We start from the raw sequence: 12,838 nt of genomic DNA on the forward strand, positions 1-12,838 counted from the left end.
CCAAAGTGACTGAGAAAAACTGTAATAGAACACATAATCACACAGTATATAATATTCTTAAATCCTATATTACACCCACTTGCACGTGGTAAATATATAAAAAGTATTGGCTGTTGGATGAAACTAAAATTGTCATACTAAGAAGTGAACTTTGCTTTCTGGCCATAACATGGAAGCAACATTCTCCAAAATATGTGTATCTGTGGTTTTTATTGTCCTTACCTGTCCAGGTGAGAACATCACGTTTGTGGCCAAGGTGAACGCTGCCTCCCTCCTGAAGAAACCCACGGTCAAGTGGATCAAAGGGAAATGGATGGACTTGGCCAGCAAGTCCGGCAAACACCTGCAGCTCAAGGAGCTCTATGACCGCAATACAAAGGTGTGTGTGTGTGTGTGTGTGTGTGTGTGTGTGTGTGTGTGTGTGTGTGTGTGTGTGAGAGAGAGAGAGAAAGACAGAAAGAGAGAGGGAGGGAATGTTGGGGTGTGACAGTGTATTATGTGGATGATGATGTAATTCAGTAAAGCAGAAGAGTCATCTAGTGAATGTTATTTATACGGTAAATATGCTATTCTTGCAGGTGTATACTTTTGAGATGCAGGTCATCGCTGCCAAACCCAGCTTTGCCGGAAGCTACAGGTGTGAGGTGACATCAAGAGACAAGTTTGACAGCTGCAACTTTGACTTGACTGTACATGGTGAGCACATCTGCTAGGAATAAATCAGGAAAACAAAAGAAACCAAAACGACAGAGTCTTACAATTCAACTATAGCAAGAATCAGATCAGCAAATGTAATGAGTCTTACCATTCAACTATAGCAAGAATCAGATCAGCAAATGTAATGAGTCTTACCATTCAACTATAGCAAGAATCAGATCAGCAAATGTAATGAGTCTTACCATTCAACTATAGCAAGAATCAGATCAGCAAATGTAATGAGTCTTACCATTCAACTATAGCAAGAATCAGATCAGCAAATGTAATGAGTCTTACCATTTAACTATAGCAAGAATCAGATCAGCAAATGTAATGAGTCTTGCCATTCAACTATAGCAAGAATCAGATTAGCAAATGTTTGTTGGTTGACTTGCAAAGCAGACGAACAGGGGAAGCATTACATGTGACATCTTTTGAGAAGAAAAACGTAATTCGCCATTAACCATTATTCAGCTTTCCAAATTTCCAAACTATCAATTGGCATAAACATAAGTTTTCTGCATCAGTTGTGGCGTGATGAATTGTACGTGTGATTTCCTGATTCCACCTGTTTGCTTCTCCAGAGGCTCGGGCAGCGGAGGAGTTTGATATCCGTGCCGCCTTCAGACGCACGTAAGTTTGTAAATCCTTATTGAGAGGCACAAGGAAAGCTGATATGTCATGTGATGATGGCTTTTCAGAGCTCAGAGCACTTGCTACTGTTTTTCCATGACGACTGTTCCAGTACGGTTTACAGCAGCTAGTACACTCTGATTACTGTGGGGAAAAACAAGATAGAAAGACAGTGTGTGTGTGTGTGTGTGTGTGTGTGTGTGTGTGTGTGTGTGTGTGTGTATGTGTGTGTGTGACCTTGTGAGAGCTTTTGTGAGAGTGTGCGTGTGTGTGAGAGAGAGAGAGAGAAAGAGAGAGGATGTAAGGGATTGAAAATGGAAAAAAGTGAACAGGGAATATAGAGAGTTGTGAAAGGCAGTTAGTTCACAGGTGTACTTTTCTCACTGAAGGTGAAAGACAGTCAGGGGCGTTGGACTTGGGGTAAAACCAGCACTGATTACTAGGGCCCCACCCTTTTCTCACTGAATGTGAGGAGGTCTGTTCCTGCCTGAATGTCTGGGCTTATCTGATGTATTTCTCTAACATCTGCTGAATTTGTTTCCACAGTCTTTCTGAGGTTACAACAGGGCTTCTAAATTCATAATCAATATTAAAGATATGCGACTGTTTAGAAATCCATCTGTGTGTTTCCATAATGGATTGTAACGCTGTGGAACTTGTGAAACTTTATCAGGAGTACAAGTGCAGCAGGGAAAAAGAAGGCTGGAGTTGGAAGGTACTGAGGCAGTTTGTTGCAACGTCAGGGAGCATTTTACACATCCAGAGGTCTATGGGTCTCAGCTGCGGCGTCTGTTCGGCCTCTTCTCTCTCTCCGGCCTCTCATCCCTCCCTCCCTCCCTCCCTTTCATCCCTCTTGCCTTACTCTCTTTCATCCTCTCTTTATATCTTTGCAACTTTTCATTCATTATTTTCATTCATTTTCATCCATCCATCAATTCATTCATTCATTCCTCCTCCTGTCTCTCTTGATTATTGCTTTCTTTCTTGTCTATAATCTTCAGCTCTTTCTCTTTCTCTCTCCTACTCTGGGTGAACAGACCCAGATGACCTCAGATACATGTGACTATGTTCCTCTTCGCTGGTTTTCTCGGACAAGGCACTGCAGCAGCACTGAGAGAGACTGGCTCTGAGATTGTTTTTTTAAAAAAAAAGTCAGAGACATTTAACAAAGAGAACGAATGCCTCAGTCTGACGCACAACTACCCTTTGAAGATATTCCAGGAAAACAATTGAAGTTGAAGTTCTATTGAACGATTGAAGTTGTTCTGACCTTGATTCAAAACATTAGTGTGAGCCCCTCAGAGCTTATAAGAAAGCTTCAATCATCATCAGTTTCAACTCTCATTACTATCAAACTATAGTAATTTATCATAATACTATCACATTAGTATTACTATGACTTAATATGAATTCCAAATACATTTTAGTTGTGTGTGTGCACACAGTATCTACAGTATGGATGTTGTTCTCCTGTTGAAGCTCAGAGCCCTGTTCTCTGAGAGCTGCTCGTGCCTTTGACGGAAACGGTGAAGCCTGTCTGCACAAACACAGTCCTAGCGGTGTGAGTGTTAGTGCGAGCCCTCAGGCCCACTGGTCATGTATCAGGCGGCGTTCACACTGACACGCTTTTATCACCTCAAACTACGCATTCAAAATCAATTGCTTCCGGAACGATGCAACTGACTGTGGCGAGACACACAAAAAAAAAGCAAGGCTTCTAAAAACGCTAGGTGCTCAAAGTTTTTTTTTTTTTTCTCAACAATGGGTGGTTGCTTAGATGCCTGTCGGGGAGCTAGCTATTTAGCTAAGCATAACGTACTGTATCATAGCAACAACACATACACAAACAATGTCCACCTTGCATGTTTTTAACACTCACTACTTAGGAATATACTTGCGTTTTGGAAGTGACAAAAGCGTGTCAGTTGGACCCTGAATGGACCCTTAAGACAGTGCTTCTCACCCCACGCCATTCTGCGGGCCCTCCAGACACACCCTCCATATGACTAAGCTGTTGGTAAAGGTACACAATCACTGTAGTCGCAGTGCACAGTGCACCTTTCGCTCTTTAGACATTGACATTGGGGGATGCTGGAGGTGGTGCACTATGACTGACTCAAACACTCTTAACTTCATACCATGGGCCTTAGAGGGTGTGTTCATTTGCACATGACTTTCCAAAGACAAATAAACTTGACCACCACTAAGTAGACAGCACATAATATGGAGAGGAGATTAGTACACCCCCCCCTCCCTACACACACACTTACATTACACCATCATGCAATTATTTCACTATGCCTTTAAAAATAACTTTTAAAAGAGGGAAAACATTTCGTCTGCTCTTGTCCTTGGTGTGGATTTCAAAGTCCGAGTCTTGGTATGTGCCTTGCTGCTGGAACATCCAGACTCTGATTGATAGGTGAACACCAAAGACTGACCTTCATCCAGTATGGTGATAATACTAGCTAGCCCATAAACAGGACCAGTGTAAACCTTTCAAAGGAGGGCATTTTAAGTCTCTTACATTCAGTAGACAGAATGTCCACTCTGACTTAACTTGTGGAGTTATGTTACTTGACTGTGTTCGTTAGTGCCACAACAGCACATCCTGATGGGATTTAGGTATTTTATTAGAAGTATATGATCTTCAGGAGACAGCCGAAAAACATATGCTGGAAAGTATGTGATTAAGGTCCAATCTTTCTTATGAACATTCTTTGTTATGTATGTGTACATCTACACATAGAGAGGTTCTTACATGTGTTTAGTTGAAACACTGATATTTTATTGCTAAATTCTTTTTAGCAATGCTAGAAAGCTATAGTCACAATTAATCAATGTCAGAGTGGTCTGTGAGGTAATAATATGTCAGTGTGTTGTATATTGTCCTGGTATTGTATATGGTGGTTGTTAGTAAGCTTTTATATCAATCTGCTAATTCCTGCAAAGTGTTGTGGTGTGTGTGTGTGTGTGTGTGTGTGTGTGTGTGTGTGTGTGTGTGTGTGTGTGTGTGTGTGTGCGTCTGTGTGTGTGTGTGTGTGTGCGTGTGTGTGTGTGTGTGTGTGTGTGTGTGTGTGTGTCTGCGTCTGTGTGTGTGTGTGTGTGTGTGTGTGTGTGTGTGTGTGTGTGTGTGTGTGTGCGCGCCTGTGTGCGCATGTGTGTGTGTGTGTGTGTGCGTGTGTGTGTGTGTGCGCGTGTGTGTGTGCGTGTGTGTGTGTGTGTGTGTGTGTTTTCAGCACCATGAGTGTGTGTGTTGACAGTGTGTGCTCTGGATGACGTGTCTCCCCTGCAGTAGCGTTGATGGGAGTGAGGAAGCTGGAGAACTGGACTTCAGCTCAATCCTCAAGAAAAGGTCAGTCCCACCCTGCCATTTACAATGTGGGCATAACATAGACTATATATATATATATATATATATATATATATATATATATATATATATACATACACACACACACACACACACATAGGTATATATATATAGCCTACGAAGCCTTCATATTAAACATATGCTTAACATATGAGCGTAGTGAAGCATATCATGCAAATGTATCTCTGTTTCATGTTGTTCGTGGTGACCTGCTAATGTTGAATGAAATGTGTTATGACATGAATACATCATAAAACATTTATTATGAGAATTCCTATCCTTGAATGTATTTAATTGGATGTTGTTTAGGATGTATGACTCATAAGCGGGGAAATTAAATAAAGCTAATCTTGAAGATGTTTTTTTTATCCATGCTGTATGATAACTTTTCCATACTGACCAGTTATTCATGTGAAGTATGATATGAAACTTTTCATAATGAGACATGTGACAAACATGTGACATTGAATGAGAATGACCTCTGGCCCCCTGTTTACTTGCTGTTTACTTCCTGAATTCCTTCCTCCTCCTTGGACTGCTGTGGACATCACAGAAAGTAAGTGGCTGAGTTCAGGCTGCAGGCTCACACAGGCATTACTGCATGGTGACCTGAGGCACAGATAGCAGCAGATACTGGAACAGATGTGAGCCACATCAGGGCCACATCAAGGCTGCATCATGGCCATATCAGGGCCGCGTCAAGGCCGTAACAGTGCCACATCAGGGCCGCATCAAGGCCGTAACAGTGCCACATCAGGGCCGCATCAAGGCCGTAACAGTGCCACATCAAGGCTGAATCAGGGCTGTAACAAGGCTGCATCATGGCCACATCAGGGCCGCATCAAGGCCGTAACAAGGCTGCATCATGGCCATATCAGGGCCGCATCAAGGCCGTAACAGTGCCACATCAGGACCACATCAGGGGCACAACTGGCCTGGTGTTGACCAGATGTTGGCTCAGGTCTGGGCCACATGTTCCAGAGTCTGATGCGATATGTGGCTGACCCACCCCTCACATGTACTAAAGTAGTGTGTGTTACAGCTGCAAATACGAGATCTGACACTGATGGGGATGCAGGCAAAACTTATTTTTAGATTTTAAATATTTCAGAATGTTATATTCTCAATATTTCCATCCCACCCAAAGCATTTTGACTATGGCTATCATTCTTCTATGGTGGGAGAGTCTGGTGTTCCTGAGTTTTAGTTTATGAGTTTAATCTCCTGTGTTAGTGGACAAAGCTTCTTTTTTTTGTATCCTTGAAAGCCTTTTTACTCCCACATTGAAATTGGGGTAATCTGATACAAAACCAATAGCTTACCAAAAGGTTCCACCAAGAACCTCGCTTGAACAGTGTTTTATACAGAAAAAAAACATTCCAAGGTTTTGTACAGAGAACCCTAATATTAATGATTATTTGGATTCAGTGTTCTTTGCCTCATCTCTCTCTCTCTGTGTGTGTGTGTGTTCACACACTGACCTGTCTGAGGAGAAAACCAAAGCTCCTCATTAGGAAAGGTCATTCACCTGACTGCAGTGACTCATACATCACCTTCACCACCTCACTCAGTGCCATTGTGTGTGTGTGTGTGTGTGTCTGTGTGTGTATTTTCCCTACTTTATATTCACCTCCTGAAGTAGTTGAGCACAGTGAGGCCAATGTCTTATTTTCTACTCAGCTACACTTGATGTGCATTATTAATTTCCACACACTCGTTGAATTTAAAGCCACCTACTCCACTATGATCCACTGAAAATGATCTTTTGCTTACGTGGGCTTTAGCACCAGTTAACTTATATTATTAGCTAATGATGATAATTATGAAAATTGTTTATTTGTCATTAAAGCTTCTGCACTACTATATGAGGCTAAATTAGTGTCATACAGTTTCTGTTGTTGTAATTGCCAGGCTGATCATATGCATTGTTAACAAGTGCTTGTAGATTAAACCTGATGTTTTTATGTGCTCTTTTAAAATGTATGTCATGTGTGTGAGTTTGTGCCTGTGTATGCAAAGTATATGTTTGTCTATATTTTATATGTGTGTATGTTTGTGTGTATGTATCTGTACTGTGTGCATGTGTACTTATGTATATATAGTGTACACATAGTGTATGGTGTATAGTGTATGTTTGTGTGTGTGTACGTGTACGTGTTTGTGTGTGCGTGTGTCTGTGTACGTGTTTGTTTGTGTGTGTGTGTGTGTACGTGTTTGTGTGTACGTGTACATGTACGTGTGTATGCATTTCTCTGAAGGTGTGTATTAACGCATTGCGGTCTGTCTTGCCCTGCTTGTGGCTTCTGCATCTATATGAGAGCAGCAGTTTTGTAAAAGCTTCGCCGCGGTAAGAGTTCTCCCTCCTCTGCTTCCTCCCGATGTGTGTGATGTGTGTGATGTGTGGCGTAGAGTTGTGTGGTTGAATTCAAATTTAAACTGAAAGTGCCAAATGTCCAGCTAGGCTGTTTAGCCTTCAGATGTCTTCAGAAAATAGGACATGTCCAGCTAGGCTGTTTAGCCTTCAGATGTCTTCAGAAAATAGGACATGTCCAGCTAGGCTGTTTAGCCTTCAGATGTCTTCAGAAAATAGGACATGTTCAGACAGCCCTGTGTGTGGCACATCCACTTACTCACTTCCTTCCTAGTGTCCTAAGTACCAGTCACCTTAAGATGGTGTTTATTCACCATATAGGCTAGTGCACTGTGTAGTGAATTACTAGATGCTCTGAACACAGGACTGCCCTGTATCAGGAATGATCGGGCTTAGTCATCATGTGCACCTGTACTGTATATCACCTGTATATCACCTGTGTACCTGCACCTGTATATCGCCTGTGTACTGTATCGAAATGAAGATAAAAATATAATTGTAATAAGGTTGAGGTTTTCCATCCTGCCTTTGCATTAGGGCATGTCCAGAAATGATAGGGTTTATTGATATCATATCCAGAAAAAAGGAGGGTTTTCTGCACAGCAACATACATGTGGTGTTGTTGAACTGTCCCTGTGAGTGACCTGTCCCTGTCCCTGTGCCAGGGCCGTGCAAAACGTGAAAGGGTCGGACACTGATGTCTGGGACATCCTGCTGAAGGCCGCGCCCACGGAGTACGAGAAGATCGCCTTCCAGTATGGCATCACCGACTTGCGCGGCATGCTAAAGCGCCTGAAGAAGATGAAGAAGCCCGAGGAGAAGAAGAGCGCAGGTCAGTGCTACCTCAGAGAGAGAGAGAGAGAGAGGGAGAGAGAGAATGCAAGGAAGAGTGGAAAAATAGATAGATAATGTCATGCTTAAACACAGACTAGTGTTTTCTCTATAGGAGAGAGGGAGAGAAGAGGTGAGAGGAGAGACAGAGAGAGAGAGAGGAAAGAGGAAACACACAGAGAGAGAGAGAGAGTCAAAGGGAGAATATAAGAGAGGTAAATAGATAGCAGCATGTTCAAGAAGGGGAAGAATCTAAGAGTACAGGTTAGTGTTACGGGACAGTGAGAGAGTGAAAGCTTAATTAGCTTAATCTAACATTTGTGTGTGTGTGTGTGTGTGTGTGTGTGTGTGAGTGAGTGTTGAACCTTGCTAATGTGGAGTTTATGTCTGACCCCTCAGCTTTCCTGAGAGGGATGGACCCTGCCTACCAGGTGGAGAAGGGACATAAGATCAAACTGGCTGTCGAGGTGGCCGACCCCAATGCTGAGGTCAAATGGCTGAAGAACGGTCAGCCCATCCAACAATCAGGAAGGTAGCTGTGGGGGAAAGAATGCCCTACTAGGCCCACGTGTTCCTAAAAAAGTGAACTCTCTCCATTTGGTCCTGTTGAAGAATCGTCATTAATCCTCTACAATTTAAGGCCAATGGCCACAGGCGCGCCAAGTGACGTCAAAATCTAGAACTCCAATCTCTTGAGCGTCAAAAGACGCAAATGTGGCCATTGGCCTTTAGAGCTCCCAGAATCTCTATACCTTAGAACTCCGACAGAGAGCTCTCTTCCTTGAGTTATCTTTAGAACCCTGCCTTTAGAACTTCAGAACTCACACTTCATTAAGTTATAGTAAGCAAAAAAGATTTTTGTGAATATAATGAGTAAAGGAATTGGTAAATCTCGCTAGCATATCAGAGACACTTCTTTTCAACACTACAGTACTTTAGTCTCAATTTACAGCAAGTATGTGTGAAATGAAATGCTACTCCATCTGTCTACTTGTGATGACCATGTGACCTGTCTCTCTTGTGGTGCCTGGTGACTCCTGTGTGTGGCGGTGGTTCTCTGGATATCTGTGACGACTGTCCCCTGTCAACCCCAGCAAGTGAGTGGCTTCTTTGTGTGTGTGTGTGTGTGTGTGTGTGTGTATGAGAGAGAGAGAGAGAGAGAGAGAGAGAGAGAGTGTGTGTGTGTGTGTGTGTACGTGTGTGTGTGGTGTGTGTGTGTGTGTGTGTGTGTGTGTGTGTGTGTGTGTGTGTGTGTGTGTGTGTGTGTCTGTCTGTCTGTCTGTGTGTATACATGTACGTGTGTGCGCAGTGCAGTTCAGTGAGCGAGACAGTGAGGGAGTTGGCCCTCTGGCTCCCACCCAGGCCAGATAAGAGCGGCTAAGAGCCTGTCACACTGCCCTCTGTAGCCCCCCTCCTCAGAGCGCACTGTATGGGAGAGAGCCTGCTGACATGACAGACGTGGGGTGAAGTAGAGGGGGGGGGGATAAGTGGCCCCGGGTTCCTGGGATCCTATCACCACAGATAAGAATACTGAGGCCAGTTTTCCATTAAGGGCCAGAGTGACATTTGGTGCCATTCCTCAGCTGGAGAGGGTGGGGAGGAATGTTAGTATTGTTATTCACTTTGAGTACTCCAAGATATCCTTTAGTGAGAGAGAGGGAGAGAGAGAGAGAGAGAGAGAGAGAGGGAGGGAGAGAGGGAGGGAGACAGGGAGAAAGAGAGAGGAGAGAGAGGGAGGGAGGGAAGAGGATCAGGCTCAGAATACTCAAAATGGTGACCTGGTCATGTTTGCAGTCGCAACACGTCATCGTTTGGACACACCTTGTCTTGCGGTTCATTTAGTTCATTTTTCTTCTAGTCTTTTTTATCTGGTGTGGTGTGTGCTCTGAAAGTGATCTACGCCGTTGGACCAGAGCGCTTAGCAGTTAGCGATTAGCCCTGTAAACACTTTCAATGTTTCATGAAGGAGAGACCAACGGAATGTCTGTCTGTCTCCCTCTGACTCTATTTACGTCCGTCTGACGTCATAACCCCTCTATTCCGCTGTTGCCATGACATCCAAACCCAAGGAGGAAGCACTCCAAGGGCACGAAGGACACATTTAAATTCAGCTTCAGTCACAGAATATTCCTTTTAATCTGAGGTGGAGATGAGATAGCTGGAGAGAAAATTAAATACAAGCTCCGTCTGTCCACTGTCTTGCTTGGAATCAAAGTTCAGATATCTCACATTGGCTAATGATGTTAGTTTTGTTTTTAGTATTTGAGACATGTCTTTGGAGTTGGTAAAGATCAGAGTTGTTCTGGTGTCGATGTTTAACAGAGAGAATATTTTAAGATAAGATTAAACATGCAAATGTGTGTTGCCTCTCCTCAAACAGACAGAGCCCTCAAAGTTGGCTTCTGTCCCCATCTGCTGAGCAGTAGAACAACTGCAAGTGTGTGTGTGTGTGTGTGTGTGTGTGTGTGTGTGTGTGTGTGTGTGTGTGTGGCTGTTACAATTACACATACTAATTTTACTAACACATGCATTTCACAATAAATATGCTTAACTTTGTTATCAGTTGCTACATATAATGTGTATGCATGGGTGAACTATGGGGCTAATCTGTTTGTTTCATCTCTCTCTGTGTGTGTGTGTGTGTGTGTGTGTGTGTGTGTGTGTGTGTGTGTGTGTGTGTGTGTGTCCGTGTCCGTGTCCGTGTCCGACAGGTACATCTTTGAGAGTGTGGGAAACATGCGGTACCTGACCATCAATCACTGCTCATTGGCAGACGATGCTGCTTACACCTGCCTAATTGGAGAAGAGAAGACTGTCACTGAGCTCTTTGTTAAAGGTGAGACACCAGCATACTGATGAACATACACAGGTTTTTGCACACATAACATGTCAGGGAGGTGAGGAATTTATTCACCAATATGTAAGTGTCTGATGAACTTTGTTAAGGTGTTTTTCTTCATATGTTTACACTCTCAGCCCTCCTTACTGCATTCACGCTGCGTCTAGTGTCTTGTTTCTGAATCCCCTCTGTTCCTATCTCTCCGCCTTTCTATCTTCACCACTGTCTCTGCCTCTTCCTTTTTGTCTTTTGTCCTCCCTCTTTCTCTCTCTCTCTCTCTCGCTCTCTCTCTGTCTCTCTCTTGCTCTCTTTCTGTCTCTTTCTGTCTCTTTCTTATGTCTCTTCGACACCCCTTTATCTCTTTAACTCTCTCTCTCTCTCTGTCTCTCTCTGTCTCTCTCTGTCTCTCTCTTCCCTTTGTCTTTCCCAGAGCCTCCGGTGACCATTCTCCAGAACCTGGAGGACCAGATGGCGATGAAGGGGGAGAGGGTGGAGTTTATGTGTGAGGTGTCCGAGGAGGGAGCCACCGTCAAATGGTAAAATACTGTTACGCCCGCGTGCGACTGCGCACACACACACACACACACACACACACACACACACACACACACATACACACACACACACACACGCACGCACACATACACATACACACACACTCTCTCTCTCTCTCTCTCTCTCTCACACACACACACACAAAAACAAACACACACACACACTCACACTTACACACGTACACACGTACACACACACACACACTCACATAAAAATCTAAAGAAAACGTGTGTGTGCCCAATATTCTCCAATATCCAAGCATGGTCTGTAAATAAAGAGACCCACCATCGGAGCACGAGCACCTGCACACGTGACACGACTGAGCTGATTGGTCGCTATGTGTTTGTAACTGAACTCCCATTCATGAACCTCTAGCACTCTGGTTCCATAGCTGACATTCTCTTCCTGTCCACCAGATGGCATGTGTGCCTCTTGAGCCAGCTGCACCTCCCCACACACACACACACACACACACACACACACACCGCGGCATACCGCTCGGTGGAGGAAGGCTATCGCATGTACACTGGCATGGTGCAGGCTGTATATCTCCCGAGTGCTGTAAATTACCGCTGCTAGGAAAAGGTCACTCTTTCCTTTTAACGCCTCCGCTCGCTGTGTCCTTTAGTGGAGCAGGAAAGTCACCACAGCTTTATGGCGGCCAGAATGACAAACTGGGGAAACTTTCTTCCTCACAGCCAGCCCTGAACAGGTCCAACCAGGTGGCTTGTAGGCTTATCCCATTAATCCATCTGAAATGTCTGGCTTGTTTCTCGCCTCCTTGGTTAAAACTGTCATTTGCTTTAAGGACAGCTGTCTTGGCTTATAGCTGTCCAGATACATATGGTGAATTATTAGAAAATAGCAATGATTTTCTAACCATATAGACATTGTGGTTACTATGGTAATAACTGTGTCAGTGGTGATGACACAGCTTGCTTCTCCTTGCTTCCATATTTATCTATGGATGTAAATACTGCATAGCCGTCAAAAAGACCAGCCCCTCGTTTTTTTTTTTGTCATGGGAGATGTGACATACGCTCAGGCATCAGCATCCAAAACCACCTGCAGCCTCAGCAGCCGTGGGGAGTGGACCGGGCTTCTAATCTGAGCTCTGGTCATTTTCTCAATCCCACAGCTGTTCTCTAATCGAGGAGTGAGAACCAGAGGGGCATAAGTGACGAGGTTTAAATGGCCCTCCGCTGTGCGTCGGCCGCTTTAGAACCTCGACCGTGCATTCATTTCTGTTAATTAGTCGAACGCTATGTCGTCCATTATCCCTTATATATATATTACTGTCGAAAGGACAACATTATTTTATTTATTTTGTTTGGCCTTTTTATGCCTTTAATGAGACAGGACAGTGGAGAATGACAGGAAGTGAGTGGGAGAGAGAGGTGGGTGGGATCCGGAAAGGACCACGGGGCAGGAATCGAACCCGGGTCGCCGGCGTACGGTGCAGGTGCCCCAGCCAGTCGCACCATGGCCGAGGCCAGGACAAAATTATTTTAAAAGTAATTTTAGAGTTATTAGTGAATTA

The 12,838-nt window shown here is 44.0% G+C and overlaps 1 protein-coding gene and 1 long non-coding RNA gene across 6 annotated transcripts in view; one reads left to right on the plus strand and one right to left on the minus strand.

Moving 5' to 3' along the window:
* mybpc3 (myosin binding protein C3) overlaps positions 1 to 12,838 on the plus strand; it is a 59,562-nt gene that overhangs the window by 12,897 nt on the left and 33,827 nt on the right. For 4 of the 5 annotated variants that reach the window (XM_042075574.1, XM_042075577.1, XM_042075575.1 and 1 more), the window contains 10 exons: positions 231 to 379; positions 579 to 696; positions 1,281 to 1,329; positions 4,625 to 4,684; positions 7,023 to 7,049; positions 7,739 to 7,905; positions 8,304 to 8,436; positions 8,857 to 8,859; positions 10,616 to 10,740; positions 11,174 to 11,279. In XM_042075574.1, the coding sequence (XP_041931508.1) occupies positions 231 to 379; positions 579 to 696; positions 1,281 to 1,329; positions 4,625 to 4,684; positions 7,023 to 7,049; positions 7,739 to 7,905; positions 8,304 to 8,436; positions 8,857 to 8,859; positions 10,616 to 10,740; positions 11,174 to 11,279 (937 nt within the window). Of the gene's footprint in view, positions 1 to 230; positions 380 to 578; positions 697 to 1,280; positions 1,330 to 4,624; positions 4,685 to 5,255; positions 5,259 to 7,022; positions 7,050 to 7,738; positions 7,906 to 8,303; positions 8,437 to 8,856; positions 8,860 to 10,615; positions 10,741 to 11,173; positions 11,280 to 12,838 lie in introns of all 5 variants that reach the window. The other variant, XM_042075576.1, reaches the window with a different exon arrangement.
* Positions 2,279 to 12,838, minus strand: part of LOC121695061 — an 18,473-nt gene continuing 7,913 nt past the window's right edge. Inside the window, exon 4 of the long non-coding RNA XR_006025991.1 lies at positions 2,279 to 2,291. This is a non-coding gene — a long non-coding RNA (uncharacterized LOC121695061). The remainder of the gene's footprint in view (positions 2,292 to 12,838) is intronic.

The sequence above is a fragment of the Alosa sapidissima genome, chromosome 20, assembly GCF_018492685.1.
Source record: "Alosa sapidissima isolate fAloSap1 chromosome 20, fAloSap1.pri, whole genome shotgun sequence".
NCBI classification, from domain to species: Eukaryota; Metazoa; Chordata; class Actinopteri; order Clupeiformes; family Clupeidae; genus Alosa; species Alosa sapidissima.